Genomic DNA, 20,217 nt, shown 5'->3' with positions numbered 1-20,217 from the left:
GATGGTTGAAGTGGACGTGTTCTATTATTAACTCGCGAATTCTATCCCTATGAACCGAACATGACTGTGTAGGAAAAAGAATAATGCAGCGGGTGTGGTTTTCCGGGGGTTTTTTTTTTTTTTTTTCCTCTCTTTCTCTTTCTTTTCCCCCCTTTTTTCTTCTTTTCTTTTTCCTTTTTCGGCAGTTTTCTTGTTTTCTTTTGGGGCTCTGATGATTCCTCGGCCATGATGGGAGGTAATAACTAATGTCTGGAAGATGAAGAAATCCACTCAAACACATATGAGTGTTATTAAACAAGGAGATCCCATAAAGAAGAACACCAACAGGAAGATCTTGAAGCATCATGTTAAAGAGAAAGACTTGGGAGTAATGTAAGAGCACAACTCCAATGTTAACCGTGATTCCAGTGCGCAAAAAAAAAAAAAAAAAAAAAAAAAAAAAAGGGACTCTTGAAGTGAGATGTAATGATGATGATGATGATGATGAATGCGCCACAGCCCTTTGTATATCGGTGTCGAAACTCATCCATGTTATTGGTGTTAAATCCTGGTCCTGTTGACCGAGATGTCGACTGCTCAGTTTTAAACCTCGCCATGAAACAGAGAGACCAGGAAGAAGCCGTTTGGGAGGCACCTTTTTCGAGGCTGGTACCGTCTCCCCTTTGTAGTCGAGGTTTCTGTTGTTATGTGTGGTTTTATATTATTGTCGTCGTGTGTGGTTGTGTTTGTGTGGTTGTCTTGGTGGGTGGTTGCCCTCAAATGTGGTTGTAAGATATCGAAATTGCTGTTGTTGCAGTTTGTAGTCCCGAGGTCGCGTCCTTTGGGTCAAGTGTGTTGCCGAGATCCGTCGTGTTGTTCTTCTGCCTTCTGGGTCGTCTTCGTGGAATCCTCCCTCGACCATGGCACAGCCTTTCGGCTATATCCTTCTTCGCTCGTGGGAATGTCTTGACCACATATTGTGGTCTTGACAGTCGTGAGTCAGGTTATCACTCTCCGTATGCTCGCTATCGTGTGGTGTCCTCGCCCTGAGAGTGGAACCATCGTCGTTTGCTGCGTTTCTTCCGTGAGTGTGTGAGTGTATGTTTGTGTGTCTGTGTCGTATTGACCGTGTGTCGTCGTGTGTCGTCTCTCTATCGAGTCGTCGTGGCGGTCTTCTCTGTGTGCTGCTTCCTCCTCTGATACTCTCCGGCTTTGTAACCATGAGTATGTCGAAATGGGGATTGAGCCAAGGAAACAAAATAATAAGAAAATAACTTCTACTATCGAACGGCAGTAATACATGTGGTCTAGGGAGTGTGTATGAGGACGAATGTAACAAACAAAATAGGGGAAGCAAAACAATGTCAAGTCCAAACGAGCAGACACCATAACACACAAACTGTCGTACGCGGAAAGACAACAAAAAAAGCCATCACGAAAACAAGAGAGCAGAACAACAACAAGAATGTGGCAACCAATCAGTGCTATGAATGATTAATTCATGTCTTATAGGCCCCCCCCCCGGGATTTCCATGCCTTTAAGCCCTTCCAACCCACCCCATCCATCTACAAACCCCCCTTCCCTGACCCGCCCCCTTTTTATCAAAACACCCACTTCAAGAATCCGTAATCCCGGATGCCTTTCCAGCATCCTAATCTTTCAAAGAAAACAAAAAGGTATCTTATCCGATGACCGGACAAGAAAAGGGGAGGGTCCATCAGTCATGCCCAAAAAGAAGGTTGAAAAAAGACCAAATCGAGAAAAGAAAAAAATAAGGGCTAAAATAGAATGAAGAAAGGTTTGCGTCCCCGAGCCTTGTCCCTGAACCCTTATTATACAATACAAATGCATTTCCCCAAAGTAACATGTAGAACAAGACTCCTTGAGCTCCCCTACAGTGTTAACTAACTCGTACACATTCTTCTTCTTCTTCGTCGTCGTCGTCGGCGCGGCTGATGGAAAGGGCGACTACACAATGCCGCGGACCCGAAGACTGAGCAGGTCTCGGCAAGCATTGGAAATGCGTGATGCGGTATGCGAATGTATGCCCCTGCACTTGCCTGCGTGCGAAGGAGGTTCGAGTTCTGTCGGGTAGGTGAAGTCGCAGTGGGGACTGCTCCTCAACTCGTCCGACCAAGTGCGTGGCGGAGCTATGGGCTCGAACTTTTAGGAGACCTCTTCCACATATCCCCGAACCTCTGGATAAAGCTGGTTTTCTTCTTTAACTGTCCGCCCGGAGCCAAGCCCAATTGTGTGTCAGATCCACCAAGATTAGTGTTTCCATTCAGGTATCCACTGTTTGGCGAGGCTTGGTGCTGGAAAGCCCCTTTCCCCTGGTTCCTGAAGGAATCCGGAGTGCTGCTTGTCACTGCACAACTGACGGGAGGGTCAACCGACGAATTGATGCTCACAATGCTCGTTCCCTGCGTGCTGGGTGATAGGGGCATCTTCCCTGTACCGGCACTGTCTGGTGCTGAGCTCAGCTCGGTCGTCTCGCTGCATCGCTGCCTGTGGGCACAGTGAGAGTGCGAATCGTCGTCCACCGCGTCAAAGCTTGTGTTGATGCCGTTGATTTCGGGGGGATTGGGCCGGCTGGCTGCAGGCTGCATGGAATTTTGTGATGATTTTGGCCTTTGAGCATCGGGGAAATCCGTCTGAGAGGGTGAGCTCTCATGCTCATCCCCGTCTTTCAAGATGGCCTCGAACTTCAGTTTGTTCTCCTTGATTGCCTCGACGCAGAAACTCAACTCCGGAATGAGTTCCGCCACGCCCACGAAAAGGGGAGCTGCGAACTTATTCATAAACAACAGTTGGTTCGAAGCAAGAGTCAGCTGGTCATTGCCAGGCAGCGAGTGAACGGACGTCGGCACGTTTCTCTCTCTCTCTTTTTGTCGTTGCTGGGCCGTTTCCCTGGACAGGGTATGCATCCATGTCACGGCTGTGTCGTACCCTCGAGCCTATATCAGCTGGTAAGACTAGTGTTTTTGTTCACATGAGTGGCGACCACTTACAACGTTGCTGATGTCGGCGCACTTGATCAAAAGTGCACAGATCAGCGTCTGCTTCGGCTCCATATCCATGTGGAAAGGCGAGTGATTTCGAGCCATGTCCTCTTGTCCTTCGCGAGCCTTGCGGATCCTGTCCAAAACACCCCTCAGTTGCACCATATAGTTGTCGTGCACACCCATATCGGTGGCCAAGATGGAGTCGATCACAAGCTTCTTCATGGTGGCGCATTTGTAGAATTTGGGCCAGTACTTGCGGAGGATATCCGTGAAGGCGGCACAATGATAGGATTCCAAAACGGACCGATCACTGTACAATCGGGCGAGCGGGTCGTTGGTCTTCACCAGGAAGCCGTTGTTGACTCCTGGATGCCCAACATCATGACCAATGGCGGTGACGAGGAGTGTGAGCGCTATGTGAGGCTCGATGCACTGCGCGAACTCAGAGTCTGAGGTAGGCCTGGGAGTGGTGCTAGAGGAAGGTGGATAGGGAGGCAATGCTCCTATGCGAACAAGAGTGTGGAAAATGTGTTGCAAGACGTCGACCACGTGGCAAAAGTTGTGATATTCCACATCGCTCTTATACGCGGCACAGCAAGCATCAATAAAGGCTTGCAGTTGTCCTGCGAAAGAGAGGTCAGCATAACAGAGCATAAACAAAACAGAAGGACCGACGACGAGCAGCAGTGCCTACCTCTCTCTAACCGCCACGGGGCCAGCTCAGGCGCTGAAAAGGCATGCTCGAATATGAGTGACGCCGCCACCTTCAGTTCTTCGCGTTCGAATTGCGGAGCGTCAAATTGAAATTGGCCGATAGCGTGCGAAAGCAGGGCCTTTTTTTCGGCATCAATGCGAGTTTCCTCCCAGTTGAGGGGGACGTCGATTCCTTGAAATGAAGTACAGAGGTCGGGCAGGAGGGTTGATATCATGGTCTCGCCGACTAAGTTGTTGTTGTTGTTTCTTCCATGTGGGCTGAATGCATTTCGATTTCGGCACACCCGTTCAACATGTACCCTGATGTCGTCAAGACAACTGGAGCTGAGTGGGCTCAACACAGCATCGGTAGCCCCACGGGAGACAAGTTGAATTCGCAACGACCTGAGAACTTCGGGGTCGATAGCCAGCGAGCTGTCTTGCCGAGTGACCACAGGAATCACTGTGACAAGGTTAGACATCCTCTTGGCGCGTGAGTCTCCGTCTATCCATTGCAGCAAGTCAAACCCATAGAGATCCGGTTCGGTGGGAAATTCCCACCACTTATTGCCTGGTATTGGCTCCTGAGCGGGGGTGTCTAGGAAAATGATGGTTGGTTTGGTTTTGGTCGACGGCTCCGAGTCAAGCATCCGCAAGTGGCCAAGGCAAGCTTCCCCTGTGCCACACAGAAAAACTAAGCTCGAGTATTAGCAAAGCTCACAGCTGCTCACGATCATTGGAGTTGTTTGCCTACCGCTCTCGAAAGCGCTCGAAATGAGACGGACATTGTCCTCGAGCGAGCCAGACACTCCGCTGCCCGATAAACCATGACTTGATTGGACATATCGGTCCTCAGAAACAGCGCGGTGAACGTATATCACATTGCATTTCGCACTCTCCATTGGGTTTTCCATGCTCCCTTGAAGCCCTTTCCAGCCAGACGTGGCTGAACCTTTCCACCACGGGAGATTGGGTTGGCGACAACAAAACAGAGGTCTTGTTCACGATTTCTGTACCCGCAGACTTGATCGGATTCACCAGGCCTGGCCGCGACTAGGACGGCGAAAGGGCGCAGAGATGCGATCCAAGAACTGACGAGGACCAGTCACGCATACGTCGTGGAATAGTGTCGGGTCCTGGATGCTGCTGCTACCAAGAGGGTGATCGCCAGGGTCTAGTGACCGGAGGTTCGATGTCGACAGGCGTCGTGAAATCCAATTCGGTTTCCAATCCAGCTCAGAATGAATCCGCCGTAGGGTGATGGGGGTGTTCAACGGACTGCTGCAAGTTAGACATGCCGCGCGACAAGTTCAATCAGATAAGACGAGGCTCGGTACAGAGAGCTGTGCGTTAGGATGGTGGTGGAGGGATTGCGGGCGCGGACCAACAGAAGAAAAGAACTGCCAGGTTGGGGTCATCAATTCGAGCGAGCGACTGAGGGCCGGAGAACGGCCTGGGGTCGCGCGTGGATCAAGACGATGTGTGTGTGTGTGTGCGAGCTTGTGTGGGTTCGAGCTAGGAGCAGGCGGGTGGGGACAGGAGGGGGGGAAGCAACGGGATTGGGAAGAGTCGACCAGGAAGAGCAAAGGAAACAATGGAAGGGATGGAGCGAACAATACTCGGTCATACCTGGACGGGTGTCTTGTGTGTCTCTGTCGTCCACTGTGTGCGCCCGTTGCAGGTGGGATGGGCGTGCGCTGTGTGCTGTGTTGGGCGGGTTCGTGCGTGTGTATGTGTGTGTGTGTGTGTGTGTGTTGAGCGAGGGCGGTGGTAGGTAGTAGACGGGAGAAGAGAGGGAGACAGAAACGAAGCAAGAAGGCTCGAGTCTTTCGGCTCGAGGCAACGCAACGCACGGCACCTGTTCACAAACCACAGATGGTGCGCGGTGCCTATGGGGCGCGATTGCAAGCTGTGTGTGTCTCTGAAGGATTTCGGGGACGCTGTAGGTGAGGGAACAAAAGACGAATGGAACAGGGGTAGGTGCCCGTGAAATAATATACGGATAAGGTATGGCAGTCCCTCTCGTTCGTCCACCCCCGGGGAGCACCACGACTGGGGCAAGATCAGAAGGGAACCATGGAGAAGGCGGACCGGACACTACGATGGGAGCCACGATCAGTAGGTACCGGATTTCACAGACCGTGGTTTTATTCCAGAAGGTGACTTGATTGAGTTGGGAAACGCCGGCGTCTGGCGTCTGGCAACTGGCGCGAGACCAGGTGTTTTAGCGGGCAGTGGAGGAAAGATGGTGGAATGAGTAACCTGGAAATGGAAGGGGGGGGTTTGCGAGCAGGGTTACTAGAAGGTGTGGAGAAGCGCCCCCTCCTCGCGGTCGGCACCCCGGTCCAGCCATTCACAGCGCCCGCCCAGATGAAGCGCACGGAAGCGCAGCTGCAAAGGCGGGAAAGGTGCAATCTCAGGGATAGCCGGGGGGCGGGTTGGCTCTCGACAAACCATCCAAGCTTCTGGCTGCCTTCGAGAAGGGCTGTAGAACACGCTAAGGCCGATAAGCCTGTCATTACTGTATTAATCATCATCACGGGCCCTTCTTTGTCTTTGTGTCTCTTTTTGGTGTCTTCTCGTGTTTCTTGTGCTTCTTGTGTCTCAACAAAGACATCCATCCCGTCATCACTACCCATTATTACTCGGGAAGACCCGTCCTCTTGGGTCATATGAGCATTCTGGGCCACCGATGCACACCACTGCCACCCCGCGCCTTGAAGCTAGGTGCAAGAACGATCAAACCCACACGGAGTGATCGTCATGGTATCGCATCATATACTCCCCGGATTATGGAGAAGAAGGACTCGGAGAGCACGTCAGCATCACCAAACAGCCATGATAGCGGCTGTACATCATAACTGATGCCCATTCTCCCCATTGTTCAATATCGATACAATTTCAATGCAGAATGCTCTACCTTCCCAACTCGACCACAAGCCGTGCCTGGCGTCGGTCTCGTTCCAAAAGGGACGGGCTGTCCTTGGTGGCATTGAGACGAGTAGCCGCGGGGTGTCCAAAGCGTGGGTTCTTGAATGCAAGTCTGAGGCGCACTAACCTCTTTACCTTCTCGAATAGGCCAAGCTTTTCGATGCCCTGGCTGGTTTTATACTTGTGCGAGTCGATGAGTAATTTTTTTTGGAGAGGGGGGAGGGGATATTTTCTCTTCTCAGCCTTTGCTCTAGGTCTTCCTGATGACTTGTTTCTTTCTTCAATGCTCACTTGAAGCACCCCCCTGCATCGCGATCTCGAGTGGAATACTTGGTGCCTCCATAATCATGTTCATCCTGCTTGTTTTTAGCTGCGCCGCAGCCCTCACGCCCTTTCGCCAATGAATGCTGCCTGCCGCTGTGTTCTGGAAGACCATACATGCTCCAGCTTCAACACCTCCCCAAAGGGCTCAATCTATCTCTGACCTATCACACGTCTAGTCCAAAGGGGACGGCATGCAGGGGATGCAGGGGGTCTGCAGTACTTGAGCTTCGACAGGGCCGCGCCAAAGAAGGGTGGGATGCCACTATCTGTAAGAAGGGGTCGGTATTACACCGTCTGCCATCTATCTGCCTTGACGTGACCGGCTCGAGTTCGACGGATGCACTCGCCAGACCTTTCGGTGAAGGACCGAGAGCTTAAAGCCCAAGCCCTTGCATGGGACCTACGAGTCGCCGTCACCGAGTCCGGATGCGAGGCTAGCGTCCAGCATACAAACCTTGATTCACGGCCACGCCGACGACCTTCGAAAGCGTATCCCATCGCGATGCATTGCCGTTTCGAGAGGGTGCCCGAGTCAACGACACAAATATCTGACCAACACAGCAAACCAGCATGACATTTTCGGTCGACAGAGAACACATGGAAGAAATCACCCCCAGAGCCCCCCTGGTTTCTGTACGAGTAGCTGCCAGACGGTTTCAGCCCTGCCGATCGATCGAATCCACGTCCCTGTCTGCCGTATGTGCTGACTGACATGGCACACCGGAGATCTAGGAAAAGGCAACAGGCCTTACTCGCATGCCGTATGCACCCAGATCCAAGCTCTCGGGTTTGCTCTGAGTCGGCCAGATGCCGGTGGCTGGGAAAGAGTTTATAGAACCCTCTGCTATTGCCAGAACTTCAATCGGCCCCCTCATCCTGAGCTGCCGTCATGCTCCATTCGCTTTCGCTTCCAAAGTAATCTTGCGGCTCAGCAACAATACATGCACCAACGCAGTTCAGCGGGCGGTGCTTGCCATTGGTTGCGAGTGTGACACCTGGGGCATGTCAGGGTATTTTTGTACAACCTGAGCGGTTGAAGCAAGATTGATGATGTTGAACCTCTAGCTGAGCAAGGACGTTCTTAAGAAGCATTGGTGCATATCGCTAGAGCTGTAAGTAAACATCCAACTACACGAAGTTGTCTACAAAGAAAAGGGTAGAACAAGGCCCTTGTGTCTAATAGCAACTGAGAACTTTTCTTGTAGTTATCAATTTGAAAACCATCAACCCAAACCAAGGGGACGACATCCTATTCGAACATCAAATTCAGCTTTAGAAAGGAGATCTTTCGAAAGGTCCTCGCAAAGCTCATGTTTCACCGATTTCGCAAGCTAAAGAATTCCAAACACGTCACGATACTGCTCCACAAAGCTGTGAATTAAGCATAATTGAAATAAAGAATGTATCTGCCAACGGCTTCCCTTCCCCAGACATTATCGATGGCCGATCTTCCGGTGGTCACCACTCCACACTCAGATCTCGATGAAAAGCCCCATGATCCATTGTATCAACCGACCGGCGGACGCCTACCAAACCAAGCTTCTGTCGCGCTGACTCGTATTTGGTTCTCACCAGGTATTGATAGACTACATGACAGTTCAACTCTTAGGTTTCCACGTGATCCCGAACTTTGCGGGAGTGCCGTTGCGCTTGAGTATGATTTCGGCACCGCCATCATGTGGCTTCCGGAACGCCAGGTGTGGCAACATGAGCGAGCAGGCCACCCCGGAGCTCTCTCCGTGTATCAGCACCGCTCTTGTCAATCTCTCGTCGACACCAAGGTGAAGAACGGGCAACACTATGGTCTTACAGGACCCTTCCCCGGATCACTCAATTTCACCATCTTCACGCTGTCCACACCCAGCAATCGCAGTACTCCTCCAACCACCGTCATAGAAATTACCCTGGAGCTACGTAATTGGACCTCGTGCTCTCAGCTTCCAGAAGTTGGGCTTCCACCGTAGCAATCACATACGAGAGGTTTCTCCCAAAAGAACACGGCCACATCAACAACAGCTTTCTCACTTTGCGGCTTCCAAAAGGCGCTTCCAAAGATGGTTGCTTTCCTGCGGAATATTCCCGAAGTAGGTAGGTGCAGCCGACGGGAGCTACTCAGAGGAAGAGCTCCTTGCCAAAACGTGGACCATTGACGGATGAGCTCCCTCCCTGGATGCCCTTTCTAAATAGAAGCTCCCCTTCCCAGCAAAAGAAGGTTCATACCCAGAGACAGCTCCTTCCTGGCACCCCACAGTTGGAAAGTACGATAGTGCCTATGTACGTATGCTCTTTCCACCTCACAATGCTCGCAACACCATGAGTCTCTATCTGTCAACTGTTTCTCAACAAAAGAAGAAGGAACATTGACTCGTTGGTCCGAGAGTCATTGCGTGCCATCGCTTTCTCAACAGTTTTGTGGTCAGTTTGCAACAACTGCACACCCATGAAACATACCAGAAGTTGTAACACCCCTTTTTTAAATAACCCAGGAAATCCAAACCTCTTGACAAGCAGCACCTCATCATAAGGAGGAGGGTATGACCCCAACCCTCACTTCCCCACAACACAACAGCTTGGACTATCAGCAAGTACAAGCAGCTTCACACTTGCAGCGAAGCTACAGCGAAGCTACAGTGAGCTTCCAGCAGGGCAATCCGTTGTAGAGATTGGTGCCCCACTACCAAGCTATGGTATGGTCTGTGCATGCGACTCCACAGTACAGAAAGTTTTCTCAACCTCTGCCTGGTCAATTTTTTCCCATTTCCACTTTGAACATCATCCCTTTGAACCATTCCATCACGAGCAAACTTCCCCACGGCAACGCCGACGACGACAGATATGACGGCAGCACTGCCCTCTCTTGCAAAACTCTAAAGCTGTTATCTGGACTTTTTTTTTTCTTTTTTCTCTCTCATCGAGCTTGTTACGGAGTAGCGTTGTCCGGAGTTCGTATTCAGTTGAGGGGGGTGTTGTCGTCGTCGTCGTCGCCCTCGCCCTTCCCGGGCCAGTGTTGCTGCCCTCAACTTCTCTCCTACCTCCTTTTCCTTCTTTTTTGCTCCCTTCTCCTTTCCCCGATACGTCCCATAATCACAAACACAGTTGTCTTCTTCCTGATTCGTTCAGCTCAACCTCCCCCTTTGCTGTCCTTGAGTCACAGGATGCGCCTGGTTCTCCCAGAGCGTATTAGACTAGACTGAATCTCATGCAATGTTTTTTGAGTGCGGAACCTTGTTATTATTTACCATGGGGGACTTTCGCAATTTAGCTGTTGCAACATTCTTTTTTTCTTGTCTTATCTTTACTAGGTATCCAATAGCCAATATCAAGTTCAGAGTTTGAACCAAACGCCCTCGCTATGCTATGTTATGCTGTGTTCGTTTCCAATCATTTGACCCAAAAAAAACCACACCGGATCAGAGAACAACCAAGGCCACCCCCAAAAACCCCACCAGCGCCCCAAAAGCCTTGAGATTCCCCCTCGCCCCGGCTGCATCCCCCGTCGCAGCACCAGCAGCTGCACCACCGCTCCCCTCCACGGGTAAGGTTGTCCTCCCAACTGTCTTCCCTTGTATCCCGTTGAGCCTGTCGCCCGTCTCTATCGCGGGTCCACGGTTGAAAAAGTCTACAAGGACAAATACCGGTTTTGTGCCCCACTGGTCCTGTCCGGAGCAAAGCTCTGCGTGTCTGCCTAAGGAACCGGTGGTGACAAGATCAGGGGAGTTGGTCGAGTCGATGGAGTCGACGTTTGGGATCTGGATCCCGGAGGAGAGGTCGACGTAGAGGAAGTGGTTCAGCAGGGGTAGCAGGCCGGAGGATAGAGCGGCGGAGGCGGCGCCGGTGGAAAGGGGGCGGTCGAGGGTGCAAGTGAAGGAAGAGGGGGAGGTATTGTTGAAGGGGGTTTCGAAGATGTATGAGAATTCGGGGAGGAGGTAAGGAGACGAAGGGGAGGGGGTGATGTTGGTTATGAAGGTTACTAGGCGGTGGTTGAGGGATATCATTTCTGATAGGGTGGGCCAAATGGTGGTGGTGTTGGTGGGGATGAAGCCGTATTGGGAGAGGGAGGAGGATTCGAAGAGGGATGCGAAGGAGGTGATGGGTTGGGAGTCGGAGTTTACGAGGAGGAGGGTGATGACTTCGTTTGGGTTGAGGGAGAGCCAGCTGGCCATGGAGGAGAGGAAGGTCTCGAGGGGGCCGGCGTCGAGGAGGTCGCAGAGGGTGTGGCAGAGCTTGAGGGTGTTGTCGTGGAGGTGGACTTGAGCCTGTAAGAGGCGGAGGCCGGAGGAGAGGGCGAGGGTGGCGTTGTAGTATTGGTTGCCGGCGATGGAGTTGCCGGTGGAGGCGTCGCGGAGGAAGGCCGAGTTGTGGGCGCCGATGTGGGTTATGTTGGAGTAGGAGCGGGAGCAGAGGTCGGGGGAGTTGTTGCAGGCTGTTTCTGAAGGTGGTGGTGATGAGGAGAGGATGGTTGATTGGGCGGCGATGAGGGATGGCAGCAGGAGGGCTGCGAGAGGTAGTGGTGATAATCGGACCATGATTTTTTACTTTTTGGTTTGAGAGAAGATGTCAAAATAAAAGGGTAAAAAGAAGACATCGGCTTAAGAAGATGAAAAAGAAGGGATGAAGAACGTCATAAATTCCAGTCCCCTTCTTCCCACGTTCGCCTCTGCTCGGCAACAAATGATCAACTTCTTGGGGTGAGGATCAATTGCGAGACTCAAACAAACCACCACTTATCATCCTCGGCATTATTGAACGAGACAAAAACCCACACTTATTTTCCCACACAGCCACTGGCTTGTTTTTGGTAGTTGATGGCAGCCTGTATTTTTAGGAAGGAGACAAGTCACTGCGTCAATCAACCAGCTCAAACTTTCTTGTTCAAAGGAGCCGTTGCTGCAGTAGGCCATCCAACCTGCCCTCCTGATTCTGCGGGTTGAGCCGGCCCAGGCCAGCAGGTTGACCAGCAGCGGGCCGGAGAATCGCTTGACACAGGCATTCTTCACTCTGCTGTCAAGTTATTTCTCCAAGATGCTGAAGAACCGAATGCATTGAATACCTAGGTGCCTAAGCCAACGCCCAAAATAACACTTCAACCACCGAGTCACTCTCTTACGCGTCCCTTGACCGTCAAACTCCAGAACTTCATGCATCTTGGCGATGACGTTGCCTCTTGTTCTCCACACAACCCGTAAGCACTGCCAGGCGATCCTCAGGGGGCGACACCAATAATAAAGCTCTCATATACCTACCTATACCAAACCTGAAGTACGCAGACATGTCTGCCCATTTGCCTCGTGCAAAGAACTGAAACCAGCTGTAGATGGAATTTCTGTCATTAAACAAGATGAATGCTCTACTAAATATGCTACCTGCTACTGTGCTTTCCCCAGAGCAATGCTTGCTAAACCCCATAATGCGGCCCCCAGAATGAATGAATGAACCGTCCCAGCCTTTGCTCCCCCAATGAAAAAAGCCCCTACTTGCACCACAGACTAGCTGCCATCAATATGTATATATCCCACCCCCTCACCTGACCAACGAAGCCCTCTGACTACTCGCCATCAGAGCCCTGTGATCAGCCTCACAACTCCCACAGTACTCAGCATGCCACTTTGCGAGGGCCTCCTTCCTCCTGGCATCGCCGCCTCCAAGCACCTTTTGAGCCTCCTCCTTTTCTTCCTGAGAGAGTTGTTTGGGAGCATTGTGCGTCAAGAGCCTCGCGACCCGCTCACAGCGTTGGTTCTCGTCTTCGAGCCAGTTCTCCCACTCCGACTGCACCATCTCCAGCTCGATGCCGTTGACCACACGCATGGCCACCAGGAGATCGTGTCTGTACCCGGCCAGACGCTGGCGAGTGCGACGGAGACGACGGGCCGCTGCTCGGGTGGTGGCTGAGGTGAAGCCTGCCCCGGCGTCTTGGTAAGGAGCGTCGAGGTTGGTCGAGTTGACGATGGCCTGGAAGGTGTCGTAACTGTTGCACTCAGATTAGCATCCTCTATCCAACCGCCAGAGAAAAGAAGCGAAGCATACCACTGGCTCCCCACCGGCCTTCCTAACTCCATCCCCACCGCCGACCCTCTACTCGCCTCCTCCAAATCCGCCAAATAAATCGCCTTCCCCATCACCAAATTCGGCCCCACCCCCAACCTTTGCATAAACCTCTCCGACCTCCTCTCGGTCCACCACCGGCTCGTCCCCTGCCCCCAGCTAACCAAGTTATACCCCAAGCTAACCACCAACATCACCAATATCACCCGGTTCGCCTTCAAAACCCCAAACACCTTCTTCACCGCCGCAAAAGCCCACATCATCACACTGGTAATTGCGCTCTCCATGAAACTCCTCCCCGTCTCCCACATCATGGCCCCCAACGTCCTCGGCCTCACCCCCACCCCATCCCCCTTCAGGTCCTCATCCGGACTGAAAACAACCACGTCCCCCCTCCTGCCCACATCCCCATACACCTGAATCGCCCTCTTCGTCCTGCTGTGAATCCCCAACTTCCTAACTTGATCCGTCGCCACCTCGGCCAACTCCTCCCCATCCCTCCTCGCATCATCCAGCGCCTGCCGTTCCACCATACTCCTCGCAAACGCCTGCTGCCCCTTCTCCCAGCTCGTCCGTGTATAAACGGCCAGCTTGCACTTGCTCTTGGCCACATGCGTAATCACCACCTTCGTCACAAGCCTGAAAGCCCCCGAGTGCGGCAAGTGCCACGGCGTCCTCACATGCGACACCACATACGTGATGTGATCGTTGAATATGTCAATCGTCTGCACGTCCGTCACCTCCCCCGGCTTCCTCCTCCCCAGCATGTCCACATAGTCAACCTTGAACCTAAACACCCTCTTCATCTTGCCCCCGTGATCGCTCAGCTCCCACGGCCCCTGCGCAATCTCCTTTGCCCTCCGCTCAAAATACAGCTTCGGAAAGATAAACGACTTGTCCCCAAAGAGCACATGGAAGCACGCCTTGGCGCTCATCTCAAAGTGCCTCTCCGCCACCGCGGCCCCCATGTCCTCCGGCTCGTACATCACCGCGTGAGCCGGCAGCTGAAACTTCTGCACTTGCTTCTTCGACCCCCCCTGGCGCGAATACCGAATGAACCTCCCACTCAGATCCCCCACCCGTCTCGACACCGGCCTCCCAAACGGCGTCCCGTCGTCAACCGGAGTATTAGAACTAATCTCCTCCCAGCTCTCCACGCTCGGGCTCCGGATATTATCGTCCTGGTTCCTCTCCATGTTGAGCAGCGTGGTAATAATCTCACTCAAATCCATCGGTTCCGCCGCCTGCAAATCATCAATCAAGAGGTTAAGCCTAGACTGCAGCAGCAAAAAGTCCTCAAGGAACACCTTGATCGTGATCCGAGCGTACGTCGTGTCCTGCATGTCCTGGTTCAGATGCAAAAAGATAAAGTCGCAGTCCCTTCCCGGAGCCGAGGTGACCTCGGTGATGCTATCCAGGCTGATGGTGTAAGCCACCACCAAGCCCAGCTGGTGACCATAAAAATACATCCTGTCAGATGTAACAAAAATACGGCCATTGCCAGCCAGCCCTTGATCCTCTTTTCCTTCGACCGGCGAGCTCGACCACGCAGCATTGAAGACGAGCACCGGTTTCTCCTCAGGCGGCGCTGTGGGAAAGACAAGGCGGAACTGCGCATACTGCGCTCTGAGTTCGGGCGGGTAGTTGGCAGGAAGGGCATCGCTCCGTGCCTTTTCGGTCACCTTGGGCTCCGTGAGGGTCGTGCCCACGCTCTGTGTTTTCCTATGTCCACCAGGAGGAGGCTGAGGTTTCTCAAAGGTGGGTGTTCGCGGCACCATGGATGCAACAAAGGGGTCGTTAGCGTAGGGCTTAGGAGTAGGGGGTGAACCAACGGCAGGGCAGTAGATGGCTGTATAAGGACTGCTTCCCCAGTAGTTGGCCAAAACGCCGCTCGACATGGGCCGGATAGCAGCATTGTTGGCGCTTGCCAGAATGGCTGACTTGCTTAGGCTCGTCGATATAGGAGGCTTGGCCAGAGTCGCGGGTGCCAAGCTGCCTGGCTGGTGATCGAGCAACAGAGTTGGCAGACGAAGAGTCGGTGTCTGCCCTCCCTGAGGTGTAGAAGCCGTGCTGGTCATCAAGCTCGCGCCGGTGGTCCCAGAAGCAGACATTGTATCCATCGAGCTAGCAAATGTTGCCTTGCGGTGAAGATCAAGCTTCTGCATGATACGCGCCGCATGCTCCCTTCCAGTCTCTCCCTCCTCCCTTCCTAGGTGAGTCGTGATGGACCGGCGCGGTGGAGCGATCCCCACGTCGAAGCTGGAACGTGCCGCGGCATTCGGATCAGGACCAGGCACAGGCAGGTTGCGTTGCTTCTCAGAGCTGTCAGCCTCATCAAGATTCTCAACCGCTCGGGCAGAGAACTCTGGAATCGAGGGCGGCGTGATGACGAAAGCAGGATCGATGCCCCCAACAAGCGTATTAGGATCCCGTCCCATGCTGGCCTCGATCGCCTTCTTCTTGGCCACCTCAAACACCTCAAGCCACTCCACCAGCTGCGTCTGCGTCTCCGCCTGCAGCAGAATGGTCTGCGTCTTGGTCTTGATCTCAAAGCAAAACCTCCGCTCCTCCTGGACAGCGGGTCTCGCACTGCAAAGCAACACGCCAATCTCATCACCCTGCAGCACCCCCTGAGGTGCCTGGATCAACCACCCAAAGATCCCATCCCGACAATAATACCACCTCCGTATCCAATTCGGCCTCACCGGCTTCCCCGTCAACGTCCTCAAAAATAACCACCCCTGCTTCTCCGAAACAACTGCCACCTGATCCTTCCTCTGAATGCTCAACGGCCCCTTGCTCCCCAAATACGGCACCGTACTAACACTATAATCCTCCAACTCCCTACTCGGCTTCGCCATCGCCAACGTGCTCTCCCCAACATCCCTCCTCGCCATCCCCAACTCCCGTTTAAAAACCCCCTCGCTCGCCTCCATCTCCCTCGCCCACCCCCTGATCCGCTCCAGCTCCTCCCCCCACCCAGCCTGAAGCGCAGAAGCAGAACCGTTATTCCCCTTCCTCATCTCCCTCCACAAGTCCGCACAAACCCTTACAAGCAGCTTGTCCAACCCCGCCCTCACCTGCGGCGCCATCTGGCAAAAGTCCATGCTCGCCTTCAAATACCCCTTCCTCGTCTCAAAAACAGCAAACGCGTCCTCCCTCAGCGCGCTCGGCTCCTTCGTCTTGCTCTGCCCCACATACCTCGCCAGCGTCGTGTCAAACATCTTTTGCGCCGCCTCCAGGTTCCTCCTCTGCTCCCGCAGCACCCTCATGTCATTGTTGATAAAGTTCCTGATCGGGTCCACGCTCGCCGGCTCGAGCCTTCTCACCGCGGAGAGTATCCCGCCCCACCACTCCCTCGCCCCGTCGCCCGCCCTCCGCAGGGCGGGGAGTGTGTAATCCGCGTCGAGGACGGGGGAGTCAGGCCCCGTCGCCATGGTGGGGGGTGTCATTTTGGAGAGGTAGACGTTGATCGTGTCCTCGAGAGCCAAAAAGTCGTGGACGACTTTGGTCGTGCTGCGGGTGTAGCTGTCGAGCCAGCGTTCGATGCCGTCGAGCTGGTCGCCAAAGTGGATGGCTGTCGAACGGAAGGTGGGAGAGTCGAGGGCGGCTTCGTTGAGGATCACGGGGATGGCTGGGCCTGAGGCTCGGGGGACAGATGCCGTCGTTGGCTTGGGCTGTTGCTGCTTTTCTGACGGTGGTGCTTGGGAGGAGGAGGACCCTCCTGTTGTCGTGGAGGGAGCTGTCACGGTGACTGGCGGTGGTGCTGAGGCGTGCTTGTAGCTGAACGCCGCCTGGGGCGGTATCGTTGGTTCGTTCATCTTGAGCCAACCTCTACCCTCTCCGAGGGAGTTTCTGAATAGTGTTGTGCTCAGAAGTATCCCTATGTACTGTAGAAGTTGCTGCGTTGTTCTTTGATGAAAGCTGTTTGTATTATTCCGGGATGCTCGGAGGTGAGTATGCCGTTTAGATGTGGAGATTGGATATTATCACGACCTTGGCCGCGTGTAATTTGTCGTGCAGTCTACTTGAAGCACCCGGTCGTTTTTTTAGGAAGAATGTAAAAAGTTGCGAGAAAGCCGGGCTCAAAGGAGGTAGACAATTAATCGGTGAGAGGGTGCAACCTGGAACATCTCTCTCTTTTGGAAAGCTGCCCAATGACGTTTGTTTCAGTTGCACACAGCGCCTGGCCGACGGGTCATTCTGGGGGTTGCATGACGCTAACGGCATTCGGGAGACATCGCTAGCCGTTAGCGTGTTGGGTGCTATTATTGGACCCCTTTCTGGGAGCACAGTGCGGCGAGGTCCAACAACACCATCATTGCTTTTTCAGGGGTAAAACATGTAAAGGATGATGATGTTGCTACATTATGGGCATACGTCTATCTAATCAGGATACTTCCGCGTATAGATACACCAAATCTTAAGCTTTACGTGTAAAAGGGCCAACACTCTATCTGCAGATTCGGAGCCGATTGTTCGGATCCGGAATGCAGTATCAAGAACCAAGACATTCCCGTCATCCTCTCACTGGCCATTCGTGTCCACATCTTCCCAGCTCCTTGGTAACGCATAGGTCTTGTACATGGCCCTGTCCTTGCCCACAAGGCAAACCCGCCCTGGTATTTCGCCGCGTAGGCTGCATGACTTTTGAACCATCATCTGCACAGGCGTGAAGTGGGACAGATGAGAGAAACCTCTTGTACAAAACAGTGTCTGGTCATCCATGTCAAGAGGCCTCAATGATGGGCGCTGACCAGCCTCGTAGTGTCGATACAACAATGTGGCAGACTGATAGCTAATTTTGATGAGGGAAAACCCAGGGTTGTCACCTATAGCAATGGTTAACTTTAGGCACTTTGCTGACTTGTAATGCTTTGACTTACCTGCAGTGCAGTATAATAGTAACAATGAGTTCTCATCGAGAAAACCAAAATCAACAATACTCTTTCCCTCTGGCACAGAAAGCCCACAGGCTCTCGTTGGACCCAGCTCACTGACACCTTTCGTACCCTGTATGACGGTCTTGAATAAAAAGACTGATGAAAGCCGTTAGCACTGCATGGATGTAGCAGAATCTTCCAGCTTACGTGTGGTTCTGTCTTGCTCTGATACCAACGCCGTATAAGCTGTCTGTCCTGTCGCCTCCTATAAATATTTTGTCAGTTTTGTGACCCCATACGCTACACAGCCATACCAACCAAGACTTACATCTTCTGGCTTGATACACAACCGAACATCATGCTTCCAAATCCCCTCCCCAATGTCCAATACAGCATCTTTTCCAAACAAGACACCTCGTTTCTCAGCCTCGGCAATATTTTGAAACACCTTGTTGGCTCTGCTGGTCAAGTAGTTGACAAGAAAGTCCACATGGGGCAACGCTCTCATATAAGGCTGCCCCAACTCCTGCCTCTTCAGCTGCTTAACAAGCATCTGTAGAAGGGACGGGTTGTCCTCGGCATACTCCTGGTCTTTGACATAGTCTTCTTTGGTGATTTGGTCAAAATACATGGCCAATGGACTGCTGGTTAGGTATCTTTGAATGTAAGTCAGGACCTTGGCATGGTCCATAGTCGCTTCCTTTTCGGTGAGCTCTTCGGTGGCAGATGACGAGGAGGCTTGTTGGTCTATCTGTAGCCGTAGCCATGTTGAGAAAACAGAGAAATATTCCAACTCATCCATGACGTTGAGAAGTATCTTGTGGGCAACGACAGTCAGGCAGGAAACAATGTCTATCAGTCTGGTGATCTGAGTAGCATTGAAGCCAATACCCTCCTCTGAGTCGTGGAAGCGGGCAATACCCAGCATTCGACTGAGAATGATACCGCAGCGTTCAAGTGCTGGTATTAGGTTCTCATGAACCAGACCTCGGAGGTTGAGCAATCCCGAGAGTACTGCCTTGTCCCAGCGTTTGTGGCCCTGTATCCTCGTCAGTTATCAGCCATGTAAACCAGATCCAGAGACTTACCCTCTCAGCCACAACATCCACCAACCACTCCTTCACCGGCCTGAAAACATGCCCCGTAGCTACCGTGTGACACAAAGCCTGGACAATACTCAACCCCCCACCCTCCATCCTCTTCAAATCATCCTCCACCCCATTCAAAAACCTCTGCGGCAGTTCCCTCGTCGACTTCCACTCATTCGTCATGTGCGTCTGCGTCTGCTTAACATACCTCAGCAAATTCTGCAACATGGTCATCTTGCTCGCCAACAGCGACAAGTTCACCGGCGAGTAATGCACAAACGTCAAATCCATCGGCACCAAATGCAACCTCCTCACCTCCCCCTCCCTCGGCCTCATCAACAGCACATGTGTCGACGTCTCCTCATGCGAAGCATGCCCACAAAGCATCACCCTCTCCCCCTCCACCGGCTCATGCCTGAACAACCCAACAACAAACGAGTCACAAATACTCAAATGCACCCCCCCATCCTCCATCCCAACAACCATAACATGCACATCATCCGCCTCCTCCGCCTTACACCCCCTAAACACCCACTCCAGCGACGTCGTCGACGAAAACAAAAACATATCATCCCCCCCCCCAGCACTACCACCCCCCCCAGCAACCGGCAAAGGCCCCAACTTCGGCAACGCCCCCTCCACCTCCAAAAAAGTCAACTCGTGCGGCAAATCACTCACCCCCACCTTCCCCCCTCCAGTCTCAACTTCCACCCTCCTCCTCTTCCTCCTCCTACTATTCCCAGTAACATTCCTCCCCCACCCCAAAAACTTGATCCTTTTCCCCCTTCCCTCATCTCCCACCCGTATGCAATAAACACTCCTCCCCTCCCCCCCCCCTCCCCCATCAACCTCACCACCCCGTCCCCCCACCCAACAGCAAGAAACTTGCCGTCCTCCTTCCACCGAACCGTCTCTACCCCAGCCCCGCTCCTCTCGGCGTGCTTGAACACCACCTGCTCGTTCGCCCGCCAGACGTAGACCGTACTGCTCTCTTTATTATCACCATCCGAAACCGTCGCGGCGAGGTCAATGGCTGGGTTGAGGGCCACGACGGGGTTGCTCTCTGAAATCGGCGCGCCGGCGGTGGAGAGGCGGGATTGGGAGAGGAGGGGGAGGAGGGGTGGTAGATCAGGGAGTGGTGGTGGTGGCATTTTTGGTTTTGTTTATGAAGCAGTTTTGGCGGGGTTGAGAATGTTGAAACTTGACCGATGCAAGTGAGTGAGTTGAGAGGTGAGAGAAGTGAGTGTGAGCGGTTGGGCTTCAAAACGCGG

General features: G+C 53.0%; 5 protein-coding genes across 5 annotated transcripts; all 5 read right to left on the bottom strand.

Annotated features, from left to right (window-relative positions):
* Positions 1-328: 328 nt before the first annotated feature.
* PDE2 (3',5'-cyclic-nucleotide phosphodiesterase) lies at positions 329-4,592 on the bottom strand (the record flags this gene model as incomplete). Its single annotated transcript, XM_062915667.1, has 4 exons — positions 329-2,937; positions 2,992-3,608; positions 3,680-4,354; positions 4,433-4,592. The coding sequence occupies 4 exons, from the start codon at positions 4,590-4,592 to the stop codon at positions 2,131-2,133; spliced, it is 2,259 nt and encodes a 752-aa protein (XP_062761655.1). The 3' UTR covers positions 329-2,130.
* Positions 4,593-4,712: 120 nt separating this feature from the next.
* On the bottom strand, positions 4,713-6,135 carry QC763_0105580 (uncharacterized protein; the record flags this gene model as incomplete). The annotated part of the gene is made up of 2 exons (XM_062906452.1): positions 4,713-4,956; positions 5,978-6,135. The coding sequence occupies 2 exons, from the start codon at positions 6,133-6,135 to the stop codon at positions 4,713-4,715; spliced, it is 402 nt and encodes a 133-aa protein (XP_062761654.1).
* Positions 6,136-10,343: 4,208 nt separating this feature from the next.
* On the bottom strand, positions 10,344-11,459 carry QC763_706770 (uncharacterized protein; the record flags this gene model as incomplete). The annotated part of the gene is made up of 1 exon (XM_062915666.1): positions 10,344-11,459. One exon carries the CDS (start codon positions 11,457-11,459, stop codon positions 10,344-10,346), a length of 1,116 nt encoding a protein of 371 aa, XP_062761653.1.
* A 513-nt stretch (positions 11,460-11,972) lies between these two features.
* On the bottom strand, positions 11,973-17,227 carry SIP3 (SNF1-interacting protein). Its single transcript, XM_062915665.1, has 2 exons — positions 12,958-17,227; positions 11,973-12,898 (listed from the first exon to the last, which is right to left on the bottom strand). Exons 1-2 carry the CDS (start codon positions 16,794-16,796, stop codon positions 12,454-12,456), a joined length of 4,284 nt encoding a protein of 1,427 aa, XP_062761652.1. The 5' UTR covers positions 16,797-17,227; the 3' UTR covers positions 11,973-12,453.
* Positions 17,228-17,323: 96 nt separating this feature from the next.
* QC763_706750 (uncharacterized protein) lies at positions 17,324-20,097 on the bottom strand (the record flags this gene model as incomplete). Its single annotated transcript, XM_062915664.1, has 6 exons — positions 17,324-17,807; positions 17,862-18,014; positions 18,066-18,123; positions 18,187-18,897; positions 18,947-19,735; positions 19,801-20,097. The coding sequence occupies 6 exons, from the start codon at positions 20,095-20,097 to the stop codon at positions 17,503-17,505; spliced, it is 2,313 nt and encodes a 770-aa protein (XP_062761651.1). The 3' UTR covers positions 17,324-17,502.
* Positions 20,098-20,217: the final 120 nt, after the last annotated feature.

The sequence above is a fragment of the Podospora pseudopauciseta genome (genome assembly GCF_035222475.1).
Source record: "Podospora pseudopauciseta strain CBS 411.78 chromosome 7 map unlocalized CBS411.78m_7, whole genome shotgun sequence".
NCBI lineage: Eukaryota > Fungi > Ascomycota > Sordariomycetes > Sordariales > Podosporaceae > Podospora > Podospora pseudopauciseta.
This window is presented reverse-complemented; position numbering and strand designations above follow the sequence as displayed.